Raw genomic sequence first — 24,963 nt, 5'->3', positions numbered from 1 at the left:
ATGCAAAAGGACCTTCAGTCTGTGTGTGTGCATGTGACGCCTAAGGGAATTCTGTGTCTGGATCTGGGTCCCATCCTCAAGACACCTCATTAGGTACAGGCAAATGTTCTAAAACCCGAAAACAAGCCAAACGTCGGAAGAATTTCTGTTCCCAAACGTTCCTGTGACGTGGACTCCAGTTAATGGTTCAGAGGCACAGTCATTTAAGGCTGAGGTGGGTGGGTAGCTTCAGCTCAATTTGAAATGCAGCTGGATATGGAGGATGGGCGCATCCTGGGGGTGTGTGATTGGCCAGCCCAGCAAAATGCCAGCTGCGGTGGCACGTAGGTGGTGGGCAAGCGGGCGTTTGCCATAGTTTTTTCCACTTTCTTACATGCTTGAATTTTTTTATAATAAATTATTGAAAGGGGCCATCAAAAATTAATAATTTAGCCTTGCACAGTGATCCACGCCCGTTATCCCAGCGGCTCAGGAGGCTGAGGCAGGAGGATCATGAATTCAAAGCCAGCCTCAGCAACTTATCGAGGAGGCCCTAAGCAACTCAGCCAGACCCTGTCTCTAAATAAAATATTAAAATGGGCTGGGGTTGTGGTTCAGTGGTTGAGTGCCCCGGGTTCAATCCCTGGTAGCCCAAAATAAATAAATAAATAAAAACTCATCCACTCGTTTTTACCCAAGGAGGGGGATTAATTAAGTGCTCAGCACCTTTCTCCAAAACCCAGTCACCCCCTCCCGAGGTGCTCCGTTAATGAAGTCCCCGCCCCCAACCCCTTGGCTGTTCACAGGTCCTACCAGGTTGCGGACCACCTATCGAGATGGAGAAGTCCTCCTCAGGCTCTCGAAGCACGGGCCAGGCCACGAGACCCCGATGACCATCCCTGAGCTTTTTCAAGAGTCAGTCCAACGATTCGGCTCTTACCCGGCTCTCTCATGGAAGGATGACGAGAAATGGGAAACTCTGAATTTCTACCAGTACTACCAAGCTTGCCGGAAGGCCGCCAGAGCCTTGATCAAGGTGAGAGGGTTTGGACCACACGTTGGCGGGGTCCACGTAGGGGGATCTGGTACTAAACACCGAAGTTCTAAAACATGCAATAGTCAATTGATGAAATGGCTCCCCGAGAGCCCTTGACCCTCAGCCACCCGGGTTCCCTGTGAAGGAAGCCACCATTGCCAGTTTTTTTGCATGTCCTTTTGGGGAACAAATCATATGTCTATATCATACAAGTTTCATGTTTGCACAGTTTTACACACGTGGTGTCATCTACACACAAGGTTCTGAATCTGGCTTTTGTCCCTTATTATGGCATCTCAGTGTATGAGTCAGTCACTGCTACATAACAATTTATCCTACAGTGACTTAAAATGACAGATGTTTGTTTCCTTCCATGAATCTAGGGCCAGCTTTGCTGGGTGGCTTTGGCTCAGGGCGCCTCCTAAGGCTGCTGACAAGCTGTCCAAATTACTTATGTGGTACCCAGAACAAAAGGGCATCTCCCTCAAAGACAGCCAACTTCATCAACTTTCCTGGGTCGTTATCAGCCACATCTGCAATAGGCCTGCACTTTAAAGTGTGCAATTCATCACTATAGGATGTTACTCTCTTGAGTACTTTTGTTATTAGACATAAAAATAATTTCACATCTATTCAAATGCCCACACACATACATGTACATATATGCATATGTGTGTGTTGTGTGTGTGTGGTTTTGGTTTTGGGGTCTTTGTACTGGGGATTGAACTCGGGGGAGGGGCTCTGTTGCTGAGACAGGGTCTCACTAAGTTGCCCAGGCTGGTCTTGAACTTGCCATCCTCCTGCCTCAGCCTTGTGTCTCTGGGATCACAGGTGTGCACCACCACGCCCAGTGTAGGGTTTTAAAGAAACCATAAAATAACACGTGTTGGTGAGGACGCCAAGACACTGGGAACCTTGCACAGTTGTTGGAAAGCAAAACGGTTGGGCCCGTCTGAAAAAGAGTACGGCGGTCCTTAGGCATTAGACCTGGGATCCCCATGTGTCCAGCAGCTCTGTTCCCGGGGGATATCCAAGTTGATAGCAAGGGCACAGGGAGGTATTTGTGCGGCCGAGCGCTCGCCACCGCCATTCACAGCAGCCAAGCAGCAGGGGGTCCAAAATGGGGGATATCATCCAGACAGTACATGGGAGTGCCGCGGCATGAGTGACCCAAGGCACCCTGAGCAGCAAGCCATCAGTCACAGAAGGACAAATGCCGCCCGGTCCCACTCCCGGGACCCCCTCACCACACACCTGCATCTTCAGAAGCAGCACGGTGGGAGCTGGGGCTGGGACTGGGCGGGCGCCAGTGTCAGAAGGGACAGAGCTGCCAGATGGGGAGAGGAGGAAGCTCTGGGGCTGGACGGGGGATGGCAGCGCCCTGGACGGCACACTGCACGGTGAAGATGACTCATGTTCTGTCACAAAAAAACAAAAAGATAGACAAATGGAGTGTCACACAGGGGGAGGCAAACCCACCTCCCAGAGTCACGTTTCCGTCGTGACACTGACTACCTTCAGCCCACTTCTCACATCCTGGTGATCATGGCCCACGAGCTCCCTGACTCCCGCTGCCTTCCCTTCCCTTCCAGCTGGGCCTGCAGCGGTTCCATGGGGTCGGCATCCTGGGATTCAACTCCGTCGAGTGGTTCATCGCAGCTCTTGGCGCCGTCTTGGCAGGGTAAGGCGCCGTCCTGGTCCACTGGGAGTGTCGGGGAGCCACCGCCCTGGGCCTGGCAGCGATGGCCGGCCCCAGGTTAGCGGGCAGGAGGGAGAGAACTCTGTTCAAAGTAGTGATCACGGATAACATCTGGAGACTTCTGACCACGGGCCAAGCACGGTGCTCTCACAGAGCAATGTGAAGTGGGCCCTGCCACCCCATAGGCACCGAGGAGAGAGCCAAGGCTCACAGAGCCAGGGGCAGAAGGGCCAGCCCCAGACCCAGGCTCTTGGTCAGCTGCACCCAGAAAACCCCTCGTTGTTTCCCTCCGGCTGCATAAGGCCTCGTTTATTCATTTTCATTTAATTTGTATTATGATAAAATGTGAATCACATGGAATTTATATTGTCCTGCCAATGGTGGGGTTATGGGGGGCCAGGACGCCCTGGAGTTAAGTTCCACATGGATGGGGACTGTTTAATCCACCTTTGGGGCATAATTCACCAGGTGATGCAGTAGGTATTTCATAAATGGTGACCATCTGTATGGTCAAGTGAAAGCCCATGTGAAGTCTCTGTGTGTAAGGGGTAAATCTACAAATAATCCCTAAAGGAAAAAGATCAGCCATCTTTGTCTACACCGGGGTTTCTCCCTCCTGGCACTGACAACCTCTGAGGCTGAACCGTTCTCTGTGGTGGAACATCCCAGCCATCCCTGGTCTCCACCCTGGAAATGTCAGCAGTACCCTCAAGTTGTGACAACCATAAATGTCCCTAGGATTTCCCAGTGTACCCCCGTGGGACAGAATCACCCATTTAGACTCCCCAGGTGAGGGATGCCATGGATCCCAAGAGACTCTGCATCCCATGATCATTTGAGGCCCTATGATGCTGCCCATCAAGAGTGAATGTGGAGCCCAGCGTGGGCAGAGATGGAGCAGCCCACACAGGAAACTGAGGCCGATGGCCAAAACAGACATAGCATGTACACGTGTGGGCATGAAGACCTACACACTCTAGTACATTCTACTTCTGAATTTCATACGAGCATATATCAGTCCTGACTTATTAGTGTGTTGGAATGAACTTTAACAAAGAGTCAATTTGTGCTTCAGGGCAGCGTGGTGAGACAGTGTGGTGCGTGGGTGGGCTCTGGTCGCAGACTGCAGCTGAGTCTAGAGCGATTGGTCTTCCCAAGATCTTGTGTCATCTGGAAAATGAGGATGATTTCAATATACCTCCAAGCCTCACAGGATTAAGCCCTTCGACAGAGCCTAGAATAGCGCATGCCTGCAAACAGTGATTAGGGTAACTATTTCACATGATTATAACCTGCATGATTTCCTGCACAATCTAGCAGCACAACTAGATCAACAGAGCAGAGAGCCCAGAAATAGACCTACATATACTTGGTCACTGACTCTCATAAAAAAGCACCAAAGTAATCCAATGGTGCTGGATGTGCACATGGAAATGTGTCAGCCTTGATCCCTACCTCACACCATACACAAACTTATATTGAGGTGAGCTGTAGACCCAATCACAAAAGCTAAAGTCTAAAGCTTCTGGAAAAAGGCAGCACAGGAGAATATCTTCACAACCTGGAGTATCCAAAGTCTTCTTGGGACACAGAAAGCAAAATAAAAATAAAATAAAATAAAAGGCTGACAAATGGGCTTTGTTAACATTAAAAATTTACATTTTTTGACTCAGTAATACCATTTCTAATCATCAATCCTAGGGAAATAATATAAAACAACAAACATAAGTGACGATGTTAAAAAAATGTGATTTTCTAAAAAGAATGACAGGAAATAACTTCTACAAGTAGACAAATTGGCTTTTTAAAAAAAACTTGGCAAAAAAAACCCATTAAAATGATTCTAAAGTAGTGAAGAATACACCATGTACCTATATGTAAGCCTAGTGTTACTATTACATAACCTTGAGGACATATACCAGTTATTTACATCTGTTAACACAAAGTTTCCTCTATGCAAAAAGTGAAGCTAATAATAATACCTGAAAGTTGTTGTAAAGAGGAAATAAAAGATACTTTAAGCATATAGTAAGCCCTGTAAGTTTCGGTTATGATAAGAATATGATATCCATTATTATTATAGTCATGTAAAACCCATAAATTTTTAAAATAAAAATGCAATAGAACAAAAATGAGTAAATAAATAAATGATAAAAAAAATAAAAATAAAAATGATTGCTCATCAGAAGACACCAAAAAAAAAAAAAAACATGAACAGGCAAGCCCCATGCTTGAAGAAAATATTCATAAAACTTGAACCTATCAGAGAATTTGTATCTAGAATGTGCAAAGAAATTCCATAACTCCATAACAAAAAAAGACAAAACTTTTAAATGGGTGAAAGACTTGAGCAGAAGTCGCACAGAGAAGTAGCCCATCAATACTGGTAAAGATGCTTCGTGTCATCTGCCATTGAAATGCACACAAAACCACAATTGTGTGTCACCAGCAAGGTTACACGTGAGAACCAAAGACAGTGAGTGGAGAAGGAGCCGAGGCCTGGGCTGGGGGTTCAAATCCCACGCCTGACCCCTCCTTGCCATATAACCTTGAGCAAGCAGCCCCTGTGCTGGCCTCTTCTCTCTTGGGGTACAGTGGGGTGTGGTCAGGGTTCTGTGATCCACTGTCATGGTGACAATGTAGGAGTTCCCGCTCGTCATGGATGTCACTTCTGTTGTTTCAATGTGGTTAAGCTGGTGCTGAGACTGTGACCTCCAAACTCGCCTGCAGACTCTCCTCTGCCTGACCTCCCTGCCCACTCACTGCCAGGGGAGTGAGTACACATGCAAACGTGTTTTCTTTCCCCAGGGGCCTCTGTGTTGGTATTTATGCCACCAATTCTGCCGATGCTTGTCAATATGTCATCTCGCATGCCAAGGTGAACGTCCTGCTGGTTGAAAACAATCAACAGTTACAGAAAATACTTTTGGTAAAGCCTCACCTAGCACTGCCTGCCGTAGCCACCCCGGAGACCTCAGGGCTCTGGCCAGGCCTCATCTGACTCCCTGGTCGATGCTAATGATTGAGATGGGGGTTCCCCCTGAAATGGGCTCGGGAAGAGTCCCCCATGACCACACCAAGGTCCGGGGGAAGCTGCTTTTGTGGAGGCAGCAGATTGTGGGGGGGTTAATTTCCAATTAACGGTAACTGAGTTTATGGCTCAACCTCCACGCAAAAAAAATGCATTTATGCATGATTTTATAGATGCCATTTTATTTTACAGACACGATCTATCTTTCCTTTAGGAGTGTGATGATTTCAAGGCCATGCTCCCTGACATTTTCTTCATTTCTTGTCACTGTTTTCATTTCTGAAATGACTTTGCTTTTCTATTTCTTTCCTGAGTTCTGCCCCTTCCTGTTTCATTCTTTTCCCCTGGTGACAGGCCCTTCCTTCCCTGAGCACCTGAATGTCTGCTTTGTGCTCTTTGCTTCATTACCTTTTAAATTTTATGCTGGAGAGCTGGATTGCAATTTTATTTCACTTTGTGGTGAAATTTTCAGGTGAGTTTTCTCTGTGTGCAAGGAAATTTAGCCTCTCTTCTTCTTTTCTTTTGGTAGTGTCTTTGTATAAATGTTGTAAAATTTTGTTTGAATGAGCTGCAGTTTCCTGCATCAGCTTTTGGCAGGAGGATCCTGAAGGTAGGAGAGTCCTGGGAAGAGACTTGTAGGCAACCAAATTCCTCATTCAGCTCCAAAGCCTCTGAGTCACACATTTCTTGACTTGTAATATCTCTAGAGAACAGACGTGTCTTGCCATTGATGGTATCTTCTGATCACGTCGATCATGTGTTTTCCCATGTCTGAAATTCAGGCACACTGTCCAGACTCAACAAACTCCCAGCTAGAGCCGCTGAGCTTCCATACCAGGGTTCAGGAATGACAGACAGCTCCAGCCTTAAGCTTCTGGGAATTGCTTTCTTAAGTGCTGCTGCTGTGGTCTCCAATACCCATGTCACGGCTGTTTGTTCACACTATGGCATGGGGCCAGGGGTGAAGGTGGGTGGGTGGGGTCCTTCCTCCTGCCATGCATATTGGCTTCATATGAGTTTTCTGTCACTGAGATATGCCACATGCCCTGACGGTTCGCTCTACAGCTCCCTGGATGCCCTCCCTTACAGCCCTGATTCTGGCATGTCCGGCCTCCCATGCATAACAAGTTATTTCTCTTCCTAGTTTTGTGGAAGGCGCAGTTCGGGGGAGACGGATTTGTTGTTCTAGTTGCTCTGTATAAAAGATTCAAACTGGATATCAAGCTCCGCTGGAGAGCGTTGATTTGGGGCAATGACCATGGCCCTCCTGTGATCATGACCCTCGACCCCCAGAGGTTTCCTGTCTCCTATGAGAACAGCTTAAACTCCTTGCCTTGGCCTCCCAGGCTCCACCCCGCTGGCCCTCACCACCCTTTCTTGCCTCCTTCCCTGTCACTGTCCTGGTGTCCCCTCTGGCCATGCTCTCTGGGGTCCTCAAACTCCCTAGGCTGGGCCTCTTCCAGGCTGCTGAGCATCTGGTTCTTCCCCCTGGAAAACTCTTGCCCGGCTGTCCCACCAGCTTCTTGTCTGAGCACAGGGCAGTCCGGAGGTGGCTCTTTCTCTGGGCTGGCCAGATAACGCCATAAAAGTGCCCTCCTTTGCACAAACAGCCTGTAGGAATCGCACCAGTCGCCTGAACCGTACAGTCCTAGGCCCGGTAGCCGGCTCCCAGCGTATCCAGCGCCAGCCACCTTCATGAAGAATTTTGTTGCCTAGGTTAGCGGAATCCTGCTGCCTAGTGCAGGTCGCTGGAAAGGGGAGAACCAGGACATGCTTAGCTCGCCCGCCAGCGTCCGCCACGCAGAGCAGCAGAACGGCCTGAGAAGCACCCGGCCGCAGGCAGTGGTCTTCATCCACTCTTGCCCGTTGCAGGCTACTACTGATGCGACCCCAAAGAATCCAAACCAGCCAAGACAGAGCAGTGCTTTGCAGAGAGGGCGGGGAAAGACAAAAGGCTGGAGCTGCTTCAGGACAGAGCTGAGACTCTGCCAGCGTCAGCTTCCCCAGGGCTGGGTTGCCACAAGCCCCACAGGGAACTTTGTTTCAGATTCCACGAAGCAAGCTGGCGACCCTAAAAGCGATCATCCAGTACAAGCCTCCACTGAAGGAGAGAAGCAACAACCTGTACTCTGTAAGTGGGGGAGGCGGGCGCTGGGGAGGGGACTGGGGCCTTGCCAGGGAGGTGGGTTAGCCGGTCCATGGGCAATTAGAGCTGGGGTAAGGGAAGTGGACAGGGTCATGGGGGGGGGAGTGAGAGGTGCTGTGCTGCGGAGTGGGTGGGGCCATGCGGGGGAGTGGGAGGGACATGCTGGGGAGTGGGTGGGTCCATGCTGGGGAGTGGGAGGGACATGCTGGGAGTGGGTGGGTCCATGCTGGGGAGTGGGAGGGACATGCTGGGAGTGGGTGGGTCCATGCTGGGGAGTGGGAGGGACATGCTGGGAGTGGGTGGGTCCATGCTGGGGAGTGGGAGGGACATGCTGGGGAGTGGGTGGGACATGCTGGGAGTGGGTGGGTCCATGCTGGGGCATGGGCGTGGCCATGCCCTGAGCCCTAGACCTGGTAAGGGAAGTGGGTGGGAACTCTTAAAGGAAGTGGGCAGAGAGCAAAGGAGAGGCTGGCCTTGCAGAGGGATGGGTGAGGCTTTATTATGGGAGTGGATGGGACCCTGTAACGGGAACCTGGAGGACTTTGGGACTCTTTTTCTTTTGCAGTGGGAAGGTGTCTGTTCTGGTTACTTATTGTTGGATAAGGACACATCCCCAAAGTTGGTGGATTAAAACAGCAACAATCATTTCATTTTTTTTTTTCAGAACATGAAGGTGGTTGAAAAAATATCAAAAAATTGAAAGGTGTATTAAAACACATTTTTAAAATTTATTTTTATGAGTAAAAATTATGCATATTTATGTTTTACAATATGATATTCTCGTATATGTATATACTATGGAATATCTAAATCAAACTATTTACCATATAGATTACTTTATTTTTTAAAATATTTATTTTTTGGTTATAGGTGGACACAATATCTTTATTTTATTTTTTATGTGGTTCTGAGGCTCGAACCCAGTGCCTCACGCATGCTAGGTGAGCGCTCTAACTCCCAGCCATAACCCCAGCCCCTGGATTACTTTAAATACTTGTTTTTGTGTGTGTGTGAGAATACTTTAAGTCTAAGTGATTTTCAAATATACAACTCACATTATTATTATTTTTATATTTTTTTGTAGTTGTAAGTGGACAGAATGCCTTTATTTTGTTTATTTTTATGTGGTGCTGAGGATTGAACCCAGTGCCTCACGCATGCTAGGCAAGTGCTCTACCACTGAGCTATAGCCCCAGCCCTGCAACTCACATTATTTGAAAGCTAAATATTTTACTGATACCCAAGCCATAATTTATTGTGTGTGTGTGTGTGTGTATATATATATATATATATATATGTATATATATATATATATATATATATATATATACACACACACACACACATACATATATATGTGTGTGTGTGGTTTTAACAACAGATATAAATTCATCTATAATTTTTATACCTTTATTTTATTTATTTATTTTTATGTGGTGCTGAAGATCGAACCCAGGGTCTCACACATGCGGGGCAAGCTCTCTACTGCTGAGCCACAACCCCAGCCCAATAATATTTTTTATTAAAACCATTTACTGGGTCTGGGGATATAGCTCTGTGGTAGCACACTTGTCTAACACGCAGGAGCCCTGGGTTCCATCTCCAGTACCACAGAAGATAAAAATAAAACCACTGAAGCTCAGCGCAGTGGCACATACCTGTAATCCCAGTGGTTAGGGAGGCTGAGGCAGGAGGATTTCAAGTTCCGAGCCAGCCTCAGCAAAAGTGAAATGCTAAGCAACTCAGTGAGACCCTGTCTCTAAATAAAATACAACATAGGGCTGGGGATATGGCTCAGTGGTCAAGTGCCCCTGAGTTCAATCCCCAGTCCCCCCCCCCAAAAAAAAAAAAAAACCACTGACCACTTTAAAATATGTAAAAGAACATATATCAGGTGCACACAGTTTTCTTCTGGCTGCAGGTTCTGCTATGGCTTGGACCCAATGGTCCAGTCTTTATCTAAAATGTTGATATAGTCATCAGATTTGTTGCATTCATAGTGACTTTTGAATTGCATTGTAACATTATTCATCTTGATTACCAAGGGGTGTGTGTGTCTTAAATTCCATGCCCTACCCAGCCCTAGTGCTCACCCTGTTGTCAGCTGCGACTCCTCCAGCCTCTTTCCCTGTCTCTTTGTGCTTTCACCATATGGCTCCGGAGCTGTGACCAGGAGATCCCAGACTCATTTGCTGGTCGGTTTCCCACAGAGGATGTCTTGGGAGGCAGTTGGCCAGGTGGACACTGCCTTGCCTTTTATGACCTGTCTTGGAAGTCGCAGAGCCCACCCAAAGCTCTGCCAGGAACCACAGGGCAGGGCCACCATATCTCACCGAGGGAGGGGCAAGGCCCCCAAAGAGATGTGACACCATAAATGGCATCACTGTCACTTTTGGAAAACACACCCTCCTCCCCCTCCTTCTCCTCCTCCTGGTCCTCCTCCTCCTCCTCCATGAGTGGATTCTGTTACCGCTGGGAACCTCCGCAGGAGTGGGTCCTGAAATCATTCCCATTTCACAAATGAGGAAACTGAGGCCCAAAGAGGCGACGGCACTGGGAAGCGCAGAGCTTTCGAGGGGCCTGGAGCCCTGCGCAGGCAGAGCTGTACCTTGGCGGGGGCCAGCCAGTGGGTGGGTCCCCCGGAGCGGCCCCCATCCTCGGCTCTCTTGTCCGTGCAGTGGCATGACTTCATGGAACTTGGCAACAGCATTCCTGACACCCAGTTGGACCAGATCATCAAGACCCAGAAAGCTAATCAGTGTGCGGTCATCATCTACACCTCGGGGACCGTAGGCCTCCCCAAGGGCGTCATTCTCAGTCACGACAACGTAAGCGCCAAGCCCTTGGCTGTGGGCGGCGGGCGGGGGCGCGGGGCTGTGGTGGGGCTTCAGGGCAGAACTGTCCAAGGCCTGACTCTCCAAGCCTCGGTTTCCTAGTCTGCGGGATGGGGGCATTTCCACCCGGGGCTCTCGTTTGTAGAGAGCTAAAACCGGTGGATTCTATTTTCTAAATAGGAGTCGGGAGAGCAGGGCGTGTCCGCTCCCGGCAAGCGGGGTTGGCTGGAGAAACTTCCCCAGTGGCCCCTCGATGGCCACAGCGGGTGGTCCGGGACCCCCTGGGACCCGCTCCGAGCGCCACGTGTGCGGGTGAGCGGTGGAAACGTGGTGTGTGCGTGGCCCTGCCTGCGTCTTCCGCAGACCTTGAATCGTGGTGGATGCCTCAGAAACCCTCAGCCATGCACAGAGTCCTTGTGCTGTGCGGTGTAGGGAATAAGGACAAGGAAAAAGAGTCTGTTCATGTTCAGGGCAGGCGTGATTCCTTTTTTTGAATATTTCCATCTGTGGTTTCCTGACTCCCAGGATGTGCAACTCACATCTGGATCAGGAGGGCTGACTGTGGGTCTAGAGGCAGAGCCCAGAGCTGCTGGTGATTTGATCCTTGTTATAAAAGAATAAGGGGGACACATGTCACATGATTCCATCTATATAAAAATTTACCCAGGAGTGGCAGTAGTGGTTTCTACATTAGTTTGTTTTCTGTTGCTGTAACAAAACACCTGAGGCAGGCTAACATTATAAAGAAAAGAGCTATTAGTTTTAGAGACTGAGAGTCCAAGTAGTATGGCACTGGCTCTGGGGAGGGTCCCCTGGCAGGAGTGCATGTGGGAGGAGATCCTATGGCCAAAGAGGAAGGCAGAGAGCTGAAGTCCCACCATCCCTTCCAAAGGTAGCACCCTGAGTGACCCAGGGGCACCCAGTAGGCCCCAGCTCTTAAAGGTCCCGCCATCTCTGGACTGAGGACCAAACTTCCAACACAGCCCCTGGCAGACAGTTCAGACCAACCTCAGACTGGCAGGACTGTGGCTGTGAGTGGTAGCACCTGTCAACACTCCTCTGACTGGCCACCCAGAGCAGGAGATGGACTAATCCCGAGGACATATCTGGGGCCAAATGCTCCACGCGTTGGACTTAGCCATCCTCTCTCCCGTCTACTCACCCAGCAACAGCTGTCAAGCACACACCGTGGTGGGGACGTTCCAGGGCTGGGGATACCACAGTGAACAAGCCAGACCCAATGCCAGATCCCTGGAAGACAGATGGGAGGTGAACAGGCAAACACAGGCTGTGCTAAGACTCAGACCATAACACCTTCAACCTCAGCCGTGTAAGGTGGCCCCTCTAAGGAGGTGACATTTGAGCCACACCAAATATTCAAGCAGCAGCCCACTGTGGGAGTAGGTGGGGGGCGGGAAGCCAGAGGAAGAGCATTCCAGGAAGAGGGAATGGCCAGTGCAAAGGCCCCGAGGCTGAAGCAGGCCTGGTGAGTTGGAGGGACAGCTGTGAGGTCCACGTGGCTAGATTAGCACAGTAACTGTTCCCTGTAGATTTATGACAACATTGAGAAATACAGATAGCGAAATTGTAGACACTAAAACTTTACTTGAAGGTGTGCCCTGGAAATGGGAAAGCACCAGTCTGCTCACTGTTGGCGTATTTGTGTGATGGGATGGTGGGTAGCCTGTTTGGTTCTATTGTTTTATAATAAGCATGAGATTTAAGGACTTTGGCATTAGACCAGAGACCCTGTGCCTACGAGAAGAAAAAGTAGGACCAAATCTCCATCTTGTCGGCTTAGGAACCAAATTCCCCAACAAGACTACTAAAGCACAAGAAAGAACCAAGAATCAGTAAATGGAATTGTATCAAGCTAAAAAGCTTCTTCACAGCAAAGGAAACAGTCAAAAACATGGAAAGCCTACAGAATGGGAAAAAATCTTAGCCACTTGCACCTCAGAGCATTAATCTCCAGGATACACAAAAAACTGAAAAAAAAATAATTACACACACAAATAAATAACCCAATTAATAGATGGGCAAAAGAACGGAATAAACACTCCACAGAAGAAGAAAAACAAATGGACAACAAATGTATAAAAAAGATTTCAACATCTCTAGCAATTAGGGAAATGCAAATTAAAACTACACTGAGAAGGAACAACAAATGTTGGTGAGGACGTAGGGAGAAAGGCACACTCACACATGGCTAGTGGCACTGCCCTGTGCTGCTGCTCCCCATCTGTGAGACGGGCTGGGGAACAGGGAGCCACGGACCCCAAGTGCTGGGAGCAGGGCCAGTTGGCAGCTTGGAGCTGCAGAGCAGGCTGGGCAGGCGGAACACAGCACGGCCCTGGGGAGGTGAGGGCCTGGGGAGGTGAGGCCCTGGGGAGGTGAGACCCTGGGGAGGTGAGGGCCTGGGGAGGTGAGGCCCTGGGGAGGTGAGACCCTGGGGAGGTGAGGCCCTGGGGAGGTGAGGCCTGGGGAGGTGAGGGCCTGTGGCGTCTCCTGTGTTCTAGATCACGTGGATGGCTGGAGCAGTGGTGAGGGACCTGGAGCTGACGGCCACCCCCGAGCATCAGGAGGTGGTGGTCAGCTACCTGCCCCTCAGCCATATTGCAGCGCAGATGATGGACATGTGGGTACCCATAAAGATCGGCGCTGTCATTTACTTTGCTGAATCAGACGCGCTCAAGGTAAGGCTGAGTGAGGACCTGGGCCCCAGGGCTGGAGGGCTGTCCCTCCAGGGAACAGGTGTCCTGCTAAGCTCTGGGTCTATGAGGCTTTTTCCTCAGTCCTCGTCTTCTGCTCCAAGATTCCTTGAATATGTGATACCATCTTTTCTTGATTTATTGAATTTTAAATATCATCAATTACCTTTCCACTGTGGTAAGTAAAAATTGACTTCCTTTTCTCCCCGTTTCCACACATCTCCCTTCCCATCCTCTCGGGGTCAATCATTCTTAACAGTTTAGCCCAGCACTTCACTATATGGTTATGTTTCCCTGTCGGGTACAACTTTTTGGTTTTCTTAGAGTTAACACTTGCTTTTCGTTTCCAATTTGGTGACATTTTTGCACGCCAGTCCAGTCGCTCCATTTGATCCAGCCCGTGTTCATTGGCATTTTTCAAATGGTCAAAAAAAGTTGCCTTTTTTCCCTTCAATTCTTAGCTCTAATCTGGACCGCTGTTGTCCTAGGTTGGACCACATAGAAGCAAAATCTGAGATGGGTATGTTTGTGATTTATTGAGAGGAAGCTCCCGAGTGAAAGGAGAGGAGCAGAGCAGGTCAGGGAAAGAAGCCAAGAAAGGGTGTCGGTCTGGCTGGACTAAAACCTCCTTCAGTCCATGGGAAACCGGAAGACATGAATGCAGCACAGAGTTGCCCCACTTGGGCCAGGAAGACTGGTGTCTGTGTCTCAGAGAGTCACTGGTTGTAGGCTCACGCACCACAGGGGAGCACAACTTGCCAGGCCTTTCTGAGTAAGGCCGCCTCTCCAAAAAGAAGACACTGTGCACTATGGGGACCAGGCTAGAACACCCACAGCACCTTCTACAAGCCGCCATGCAGGGCTATCCCTTCCCCCACCCTGTGGTCTGTTTTCCGGGGTCACTGTGTCCTGTTTTTGGATATTCCTTCATGTGGCTGGAGATCGCCCATGGTAGCTTTTCCAGAGTAATTCTGTGGGAGGAATTTTGATTTCTTTTGTGTCTGGACTTTGCAAACATAACGAAGCCCCTGCTGCACCGTGAGCTCCCTGGTACTGCCACCTCACTGACCGCACAGTTCGTGGCTTAGCAAGGCACACTTTTATTATGTTATAGCTCTGGAGGTCAGACGTCCGAAATGCCTCTCTCTTGGTGTCCTCGGGGCTGGTTATGTCTGGGAGGTCTTGGGGAGAATACATTTCCTTCCTTCCCCTCCCAGCTTCTAGGGGCCTCCCGCGGTCCTCAGTGGTGGCCTCCCTCCACCTGCTGAACCAGCAGTGCAGTATCTTCCACTCTCAACCCTCCTCCACAGTTTGCTTCCATTATCAGATGTCCCTGACTCTGGCCTCCTGACTCCCCCTTGCAAGGACCTGGTGATGACACTGGGCTGCCCGGATGATTCAGGAAATGTCCCCATCTCAAGATTCTCAACTTTGCTGGGCTTGGTGGCCCATACCTGTAATCCCAGGAACTTGGGAGGCTGAGACACAAGGATCTCAAGCTCAAGGGTAGCCTCAGAAACTGAGCAAGACCCTGACTCAATTAAAAAAAAAAAGACTAGAGATCTCGAGGTGTAGCTCAGTGATGAGGGAGCTTGGGTTCAACCCCTCAACTCAACAACCCTTCAACTCAACCACATCTGCAAAGACCCTTCTGTCCCCAAAGACATGGTCATCACCAGTTCTGAGAGTTAGGGTGAGGAGGACATATTTGGGGGGAGGCCTTTGTTCTGCCTTCTGGAAGGGCCTTCTCCTGTTCTGTGAGTGGCTGACTCTCCCTGTCACTTCATTCTTTGCTTGACTGTTTCCTCAGTCTCTCAGTCACTCTCCTGTCCCCTCTGCTCAGTGCTTAAGCCACTGCAGTTACTCGATAAGGCATGCTTTTTTATTTTTTTAACTGAATGCATAAAGTATCCACAGTCACCTACAGGATCCAAGAAGTTCCATCTTCCCACATCCTTATCAGTCCCTAATAGTGTCAGAATTTTTAATTGTCAAACAGAGTTGTGCTGAGGGGTCTTGAGGTTTAAGAATCTGCCTTTGTGTTTCACAGTAGCTGCAGCGCTTCACATCCACGGGGGAGTATGAAGGTTCTGGTTTCTCCATGGGTGCCCGGACACGACATATCCACTTAAAATTACTTTATGGCCATTCTAATGGGTACAAAGTGGTGCCTTATGACTTTAACTTGCACTTCCCTAATGGCCAGTGATGGTAAGATCTTTCCCTGTGTTTATTGGCTATTTGTATATCTTCTTTGGAGAAATGTCTGTTTGAATCTTTTGCATTTTAAATTTTGGTTGGATATTTAACCTTAGTGTTGATTTTAAGGGTTCTTTACATATTCTGGTTATGATTTTTAAAAATTTTCATTGTAATTACACAATACCTTTATTTTATTTACTTTTATGCAGTGCTGAGGATCAAACCCAGAGCCTCACTTGTGCTGGGCCAGCGCTCTACCACTGAGCACCCCCCACCATAAATTCTTTATCAAATAGAAGACTCACAGGTGCTTTCCTGGTCCTGTGGTGTGTATCTCTGTTTTCGTCATAGTCTTTTGAAGAGTGTCAAGTGTTTAACTTGAATGAGACCCACTTATGGGTTCCCCCTTTTATGCTTTTGTTCTCGTTTCTAGGAAATCTTGGCCCACGCTAACATCACAGAGATTTTCTTCTCTTTTCCTCTAGAAGGATTTTGTTTTATCACTTCCACTTTAGGGCGATGCCCATTTCAGTTTTAGTGTTGCCAAGCGGAGCCCCCTGGCTCACTGTGTGGAGTCCCTCTCTCTGCCCTGCAGTCCTCGGCACAGTTATTGAAAATTGGTTGTTTATAAATGGAAGGTTTCTTGTGGGACTTCTGCTCTGCTCCCTTGAGCAGCACGGCCATCCTTAGGCCAAAACCACACTGCCTTGGTCATGGCACTTTGTATCAGGGTGAGCCACCTGTCCCAGTGTGCCTGGGAATTCCTGGGGATCCCCCACTTTTTAAACTGAAAGTCTTGCATTTCTGGAACCCCTTCAGTTCTGGGAAAGCCTGCACAGTGGATTAGCCTATTTTATAGTAAGTTTTAAAACTAGGTAGGAGCCTCTGATTTTGTTCTTCTCCCAAATCGCTTTGCCTGTTGGTAGCCTGGCATTTGTATGTAAACCGTAAGATCGGCCTGTTGATTTGTACATGACCTCCTGCATGGATTTGGACAGGGATTGAGGGGATCAGAAGATCAGTTGGGAGGTGAATCTTGCTTTTTTAATTATTATTTTTCACAATTGCATACTGTCCCATTACAAGCTTGGGCAATTTCTTTAGCTGATCCCGCTTGCTTAACATGCAAGTTGTTTCCATTATGCCACAAATCACATCTTGTTTGCCTTTCTCTGTGTATTCAAGTCTTTCATTCAGCTACACCCCTCGGCTCACTTCCAAGCATCTTCCCGGTGTGGGTGCCACATCCGAGCCCTGGAGGGCATGAGCTCCCGTGGGACTCGCGCTGTCCAATCCGCGAGGGGAAGGTCCTCGGGCTGTGCCACACCCCGGCTCACGTACCCCCAAGGTCCTGCGGGGCCTGCCCCTGCCCCGACCCGACCTGCCCCGTCTGTCCTGCGCAGGGCACACTGGTGCACACCCTGAAGGAGATAAAGCCCACCATCTTCCTGGGGGTGCCTCGAATCTGGGAGAAGATGCATGACACCATCAAGGAAGACCTGGCCAAGGCCTCCAGCTTGAGGAAGAAGGCGTTTGCGTGGGCGAAAGACAGGGGCCTGAAGGTCAACACGAAGCGCATGCTGGGGTAGGTGGAGGCCAGGCCCGGGCGGGGCAGCCCAGCCTTCCGCGGCTCCAGGACGTCCTTGGCCCGCAGGAAACGCGACCTCCCGCTGGGCTACCACATGGCCAAGGGGCTGGTGTACCGCAGGGTCCGCAGCTCCCTGGGCCTGGAGCACTGCCACGCCTTCCTCAGCGGGGCCGCGCCGCTCCCCGAGAGCACCTCCGAGTTCTTCCTGAGCCTCGACATCCCCATAGGCGAGATCTACGGCCTGAGCGAGAGCTCGGGGCCCCACTCCATCTCCACCCACAGCGACTACCACATCCTGAGGTGGGCAGGCCCGGGCGGGGGCGGGGGCAGGGGCAGGGGGCAGGGACAGGGGGCAGGCCCGGGCGGCGGCGGGGGCAGGGACAGGGGGCAGGGACAGGGGGCAGGGCCTGGGGCAGGGGCAGGCGGGGGGGGGGGGGGCGGGGGGGGGGGGGCGGGGACAGGGGGCAGGCCCGGGCAGGGGCGGGGGCAGGCCCGGGCAGGGGCGGGGGCAGGCCCGGGCAGGGGCGGGGGCAGGCCCGGGCAGGGGCGGGGGCAGGCCCGGGCAGGGGCCAGGCGGCCTCCGGGCCTCTCCAGGAAGACCCCAGTCTCGGGCCTCCAGCGCCCCAGCTTCCTGAGGCGTGGATCCCTGGTTGGTCAGGTAAAGCAAGGGCCGCCCCCATGTCGCTGGCGAGTTCTGCCTCCAAGTTCACGTCCTGTGACCTGGAAGCCCCTCCACTTGACCATCTTCCATCTCTAACACTTCCGAGGCCCCTTTCTGGGTTTTCCCAAGTTGGACTCACCCCAGGCCGAGAGGTTGACCCAGATGATACCAAAACCAGGAGATCACCAAGGGCAAGCTCAGCGCTGAGGCTGAGCCTTGTTCCTTCACAGAATCTTCTGGTAGGGTCTCTCTGACACCGGGCTCTGCCACCGTGTCACCATTATCACCTCCCTGTCCTGCTTGGGGCTCTCCCTTGTCAGGTGCCAACTGAGGTAGCAAAAAAGGCTGGGGCTGGGGCTCAGGGGCAGAGGCTTGCCTGGCTGTGGGAGGCACTGGGTTCCATTCTCAGCACCACATATAAATAAATTAATTAAATAAACATCCATCAACAACTAATAAAAATATTTCAAAAACAAAACATAAGTTAAATCTTTCTAACCTGACGAAACCCTCTCCTGCCTCTGACTTGCGGGCACCTTAACGTCTCCGCCTCCCCCATCATGCCTCTAAACTCCCATCAAAATCTGTCTTCTGCGGAACCCCAAGGCCCCCTAGTGTTTTTCAGAACCAAAAAGCAGTGCCAATGCCAGTCTCTGTCTTCAAATGATCCTTTTCAATGAGTGCTATGTGTGAGTCAGCAGGCTTAAAGATGGCACCATGAAAGTCCCCACCCAAGCCCTCTCCTGAGTCCCCTAGGGCAGCCATAACAAAGCACCCACACTAAACAGCAGAAGTGTGTGGGCTGCCAGTTCTGGAGGCTGGAAGTCAGATCAGGACGTGGACAGGGCCGGCTACTTCTGAAGCTGTGATGGGGAATCTGCCCCAGGCCCCTCCCTAACTTCTGGTGATTTTTCTGGTGTTCTTTGACTTATGGAGTGTCACCCTCTCACCTCCATCTTCATGTGGTACTGTGTGTGGGTGTGTGGGTGTGTCCCCATTTCCCCATTCTGTAAGGACACCAGTCACACTGGATTAGGGCCCACCCTGTGCCAGTGTGACCTCCTTTTAAATAATTACACCTGTAGTACCTTGTTTCCAGGTAAGGTCACATGCCATGCTACATGGGTTTAGGACTTATACATATGAACTAGGGAGAAGGGGGTGGGGGGAACAACAAAATTCAACCTGTAACCACCTCCCAGAGGCAAAACCACCTGTGTTCTTTCTAGTCAAGCTGGTACACGTCAGGCATTGACATAGGCTGTGTGCCTTCATCCCCAACAGAAGCATTTTCCATGTCAAAACAGAACACAGAACCCTCCTCCTCTGGACTCTCTTGTTCTCTCTGCAACCCAGGAACCAGATCAGCTCAGGCAACAGGGTTCCCTCCCAAGCTGGACTCAGGGCAAACTTCCCCTCATCCTGGACTGGCACCATCTATGCTCGGAGTCAGATGGATTTTGTTAGAAGGGGTTCTTATCACGTGGAGAATGTTCCCTGTCAGTAGAACAGCTGCAATGTGTATGTGTGCGCCTGCTCGTGGTGTGTGCGTGGGGTGGAACCCAGGGCCGAGTGCATGCTAGGCACGAACTTTATTACTGAGCCCCTGCCCGGCTGCCTTATTCTTTTAAAAACAATTTTTTTTAATTGTACTTAGACACAACACCTTTACTTTATTTATTTTTATGTGGTTTGTATGTGGTGCTGAGGATCAAACCCAGGGCCTGGCACTTGCTAGGTGAGCGCTGTCCCTCTGAGCCACAACCCCAGCCCCAGCTGCCTTATTCTTAACAGCTTTGTGGCATTCCAGAGGACACAAATGGTCGTACCATAAATTATTAAGTGGTTCCCTTACTGGTGACTATTTAGGGCTTAATTTCTCCCACAGGTGTTCCCATAAATAATGATAAAATGAATGTTTGACATAGACATTTTGTACTGTGATGCAAAATGATATCTCCATTTTTCTCTTCCTTTTATTATAAGTGGAGTTAGAAATAATCTTTTCACACATATAAAACCCATTTGTACTTCCTTTTCTCTGAACTATCTGTCTACATTATCTTCCCATTAAAAATTGAATTATTTGTTGTTAGCATTTACATATTAGGAAAATCAACCCTTTGTCTTTCACATAAGTTACAAATATTTTACCCCCTCATTTTTTCATTAGGGTTTTTATTTTAGTTAATTTTTTTTACAATACCTTTATTTTATTTATTTTTATGTGGTGCTGAGGATCAAACCCTGGGTCTTGGATGTGCTAGGCAAGCGCTCTACTCCTGAGCCTACAACCCCAGCCCCAGTTAATCTGTTTTTTTTTAAATATTTTTTAGTCTTCAGTGGACCTTAATTTTATTTAAATGTGGTGCTGAGAATCTAACCCAGTGCCTCACACATGCTAGGCAAGTGCTCTACCTCTGAGGTACAACCCCAGCCATAATCTGTTTTTTGATGTACAGAAATTTATGATTTTTATCTGGTTGAAGTTATCAATCTTGTTTTATGGCTTCTAGATTTTTCTACATATCTAGAAAGGCTTCAGTGGAGAAGCTATAAGTCTTTTTTAAGTTCTGAATGTCTCAGCCCTGCCTTTTTTCTCTTGCTGAGATGATTCCTAGGCTTAACCCTTAAACCCTTATCCTTCTAGTTTCCAGGGAAGGAGATCTCAGTGATGCAAGAACATGTTTATCCCTGCATCCTAAAACTGCCCTTGCAAGTGTATTTCTAGAGAAATGAGTCTTATAAGAATCCAGATTTCAGATGATGCTCTGCTATCTGATGGAAGTAACTTTTTACCTCTAGGGAGATTCTAGCTGGTTGGTTTGCTTATAGTCAGCTTTCCTGGTCAGGGTGACCTGCAGTATAGATGTATAGGTCTACACGGCTGTTTTCTCAAGGATGGGGGGATTTTTTTTCCTATCCTTAAGCACTTTTTCCTTCTCCCATGTACATGGGTATAAATACAGTACACAGAGGCTGGGGTTGGAGCTCAGTGGCAAAGAACTTACCTGGAACAGGTGAGGCCCTAGGTTTGATGCCCAGCACTTCAAATAAATAAATAAAAACAATCCACAGCCAACCATGGTTGTGCACGCCTATAATCCCAGCGGCTCAGGAGGCTGAGGTAAGAGGGTTGCTTTAAAGCCAGCCTCAATAAAAAGCAAGGCGCTGAGCAACTCAGTGAGACCCTGTCTCTAAGTAAAATACAACATAGGGCTGGAGCTGTGGCTCAGTGGCCGAGTGCCCGAGTTGAATCCCCAGAACCTCCCCCTGCCCCCCAAAAGCAACGAAACCAAAACCGGTCGACACCACCGCTAGGGTTCCGAGTTCACGAAGTGTTGGGGATTTAGCAGATGGAACACTTGGCAGGCCCCTCCTCACATCTGCTGCGCCCTCTGAGCACACTGTGGGTGACTCTGTCTCTGAGCCTCGGTTTCCCCACTCCTGTCCCCCTGGCAGCTGTGGCGAGATCGTGAGTGGGTGTGAGAACATGCTGGTCCAGCAGAACAAGGACGGCACTGGGGAGGTCTGCATGTGGGGCAGGCACATCTTCATGGGCTACCTGGACAGGGAGGGCACGACTCTAGAGACCATTGATGGGGATGGCTGGCTGCACTCCGGGGATCTGGGCCGCATGGACAACCAGGGGTTCCTGTTTATCACCGGCCGCATCAAAGGTAGCACTGGTGCCGGGGTCTGGGCTCTGAGGGCCTCTTGCACGTGCTGGTGCAAAGGCTTTCTGGCTTTCCCACCTCCCATGAAGGGCTGTGCAGGACACCCTGGTGGGCACGACCCAGCCTCCTCCTGGTGCCCAGGAAATCACCCCTCCATCATCTGGCACTCCATAGTCTTCCTTTGGGAGGATGGACCTGGGAGAGACAGGCCCTGAAACACCCAGCCCCTCCACTGTAGCTTGAGGATGTGAGGATGCTGATGTACAGGGCTTGGGGGTTAATTGCAATGACAGGATCTCCCAGGGTTTTCTGGAGAAGGCCCTATGGAAAGTGCTTCTGGGTTTCCAGGACTCACAGTCTCCACTGCCACTATCGGTCATGCCACCTTGGCACAGCCACAGACGGTGCATGAAGGAATGTGTCACAAATAATCCTCCTTTCACTTCCTTTTGTCCACTTGGAAAATACATATTTAAAAAAATAAACATTTTGGCTTACGGTCATACAAAATTGAGCAATGGGCCAGATTTGGCGCACAGAACTATGCAGTTGGCCAACTCATATAGAAAGCATTTGGTATCAAATCTGACATAGGCAGTAACTATTCAATAAATGGGCTATGTTAACATTATTTCTTGTGATGAGTGACAGAAAACTCATTTCAAATTGAGTGGCAAAGCAAAACTGTTGGCTAAATATAACTGAAAAGTCCAGAAGTTCTAGCTTCAGGCATAGCTGGATCCAGGTACCAAAATGACTTCACAATGAATCTTTTTCCTTCTCTGTGCTAATGCCATTGCTAATAAACTGGTTCCTGTTTTTGGCAAGAAGGCTACCAACAGTCTAGGTTCATATCTAACTCCAAAGGGAAGAGAGTAGTATTTCCAGTAGTTCCAGTGCAAACATTGTATGTCTGGCTTTCACTGGACCAATGGAGAAAAGATTATCAAGAGGAATTATCAACTGTCTCAGAATGAGTCTCACTGTAGGGGGTGGAATATGCCGACTTGTTAGACCTGGTCATCCCTGTGGTCCACCCCACCCAGGCCAATTGCATGAAAGAGCAGATTGCTAGTGAAACAGCCAGTGCTGTCCCCAGGGAGGGGTCCCTGGGCAGGCCATGCCACAGAGGTGTTCTGCACCATCACAGTGAAGATGCTGTTGGGACGAATGGCCATTGTAAGGGCAGCTTTGCCAGGTCCTGGGACAGGAGGAGACAGGATCACAGAATGAAAGAGTAAAATTTTCTGGGTGCAGGTTAGGAGATGTGAATTCTGGAGATGAAGATTTCCGGAGACTGGGCAGAGGGGGAAGGATTCTTAGAGAATTAGGGATGCCACACACGCCCCCAGGGTAAGACTGGAACTAGACTCCTAGGTGGCCAGCCAATGGAAGCAGCAGCAAGAGACAGACAGAGCCTGGCCCCAGGGCCTTCACTAGCCTGTAAGCAAGACGTGAGAAAGGCCAGGACAGGCCTGGGGCCAGGCGGGAACTAGGACTGGGATTCTCAATGGGAAAGCAAGCGACCAGGGAGGTGGGGCCAGGGCTTGCATGCTCCTGAGATTTTGGAGGTGTCATCTGCCGTTCTGTGCCCACACCAGTGGGGGTTTCCTGTTGTCATGGGTGGACCTGGTTGAGCCAAGCCTTGTTGCAGAAATCCTCATCACTGCTGGTGGTGAAAACGTGGCCCCCGTTCCCATCGAGAACCTGATGAGGGAGAGGATCCCCATCATCAGCAATGCCATGCTGGTGGGCGACAGAGCCAAGTTTCTGAGCATACTGCTGACGCTGAAGGTTAGGTGGGCCCCTGCTGTCCCCTGGGGCCTCCACAGCCAGCCCGGCCCGGCTCCAGGGCCAGGAGCTGGCCTGCAGGTTCAAAATCACTTCTTGGTCTTCAGGGCCTGGGTTGGGTGGGGCTGGCCAAGGAACGTGTGTGGTGACAGGGCTGTCCTGGGGCAGTGTGAGACGGATCAGGTGAGTGCATGTGAGATAAGTGCTAAGCACCTCACTTTTGCTGAGGCTGTCTTTGAACTCATGATCCTCCTATCTCAGCCTCCTGAGCTGCTGGGACTACAGGTGTGTGCTTCCATGCCCAGCTTGATTTCTTTTCTCTTTTAATTTGATGGTCCAATAAGAAGTGTCCCCTGCCCTCTCAGGAATCCTAATCAAAAAAGATGAATGATGAAATGCCAATCATATGTGTGGCTTTGCTCACTGACTTTCTTGACATCAGGTCACTGAAAATCTCAGACCTTCTCAAGTGAAAAACAAAAATAAAAATGTGATTAGTCCCACTGAGAGTTGGTGAAGACTAGCACGTCCAAGCTGTGATAACACTTGTTCAGAGAGAAGCCCTTTAACATGAACCAGAGCCCTTCCCAAGGTCATCCCCAACCTTCCTGTCCCTTTTACAAATGAATGTCTTGGCAAATCAAGATTTAATGGGGGTTTGGTTTTGTTGTTGAGGCACAGTTCAGAATCTGAGTTGTGCTTCTTTGAGAGAATTGGAGGTGAAAATTCTCCCCAAGCTGTCAATACAGAAGGCAGGGGCCTTTGAGTCAGCACCACATGTGGACTAGAATAGAACAGACCCTGTAGAATAAACTATCCAAACACAGACATGTTCTAATGGAGCCCATAGGGGCACCTGCCACACTACAAGTAATTCTGTCTTGTCTTCCTCTGCCTGGGATAAATGGCAGTGGCAGTCAGAGGGATTTAAATATTAGGACTTTAATCAAATCCAGAATGAACTCTCTTACCTGTATTGGTTTCCGCGACCCAGGGGCAGCTCTTCCTCCTTCTGTGAACCTCCCTCTAAGGCCAGACTTGCTTGGAGGAGAGTTCTTCTTTTAGTGCCAAGAATTATTCAAAACATCTAAAGAAGGAGAAGTCATGATATTCAACATTGGGAGAGCCACCAGATCTTGTTGTGTCCCTGTGGCCAGGCAGCCTTGTGAGAGCAGATTGCCTAACTCTCCTACAGTTATGGAGATGGAGAAAGCAAGAAAGTTATGTTGCTCCATCAAGGGAGTAATAGCAGTGGGAAAGAAGCTCCCTTGCTCTTCATGCGAGCTGATCCTTGACTAATTGGACCCAAGGGAATAGATACATTGACATGGTGTCCACTCAGAGTGGTGGCATCAAGAGGACGACCCCCCAGAAGTGTTATACAGGATTCTGTCATTCCTGCTACACACAGCAAAACAGTGCAACACAAAATCCAGGTGAGACCATACGGAGTTAGTGGGAAGCCCTGGACGCTTTGTCCCAGGGTGGAGAAAGTTCAATTCAGTCACAAGGTTTGTTCTTGAAGGCTTTGGAAACCCATTTTAGAGGGAGCTGTTCTCTTCTGGCCAAAGAACCTTTAATCCTTCTGCAGGCTGACCTTTCTTGCAA

At 49.5% G+C, this 24,963-nt stretch overlaps 1 protein-coding gene across 1 annotated transcript; it reads left to right on the top strand.

Annotated features, from left to right (window-relative positions):
- Positions 1 to 868: 868 nt before the first annotated feature.
- On the top strand, positions 869 to 24,650 carry LOC308634057 (long-chain-fatty-acid--CoA ligase ACSBG2-like; the record flags this gene model as incomplete). Its single annotated transcript, XM_081267637.1, has 11 exons — positions 869 to 1,015; positions 2,608 to 2,696; positions 5,523 to 5,643; positions 7,793 to 7,876; positions 10,570 to 10,719; positions 13,245 to 13,421; positions 17,042 to 17,223; positions 17,293 to 17,526; positions 21,350 to 21,567; positions 23,219 to 23,363; positions 24,551 to 24,650. 11 exons carry the CDS (start codon positions 869 to 871, stop codon positions 24,648 to 24,650), a joined length of 1,647 nt encoding a protein of 548 aa, XP_081123763.1.
- Positions 24,651 to 24,963: the final 313 nt, after the last annotated feature.

This window comes from Spermophilus citellus (assembly GCF_964194105.1).
Source record: "Spermophilus citellus genome assembly, chromosome: 15".
Lineage (NCBI taxonomy): Eukaryota > Metazoa > Chordata > Mammalia > Rodentia > Sciuridae > Spermophilus > Spermophilus citellus.
Note: the sequence above shows the minus strand (reverse complement) of the source record. Positions and strands in the feature narration are given on the sequence as shown.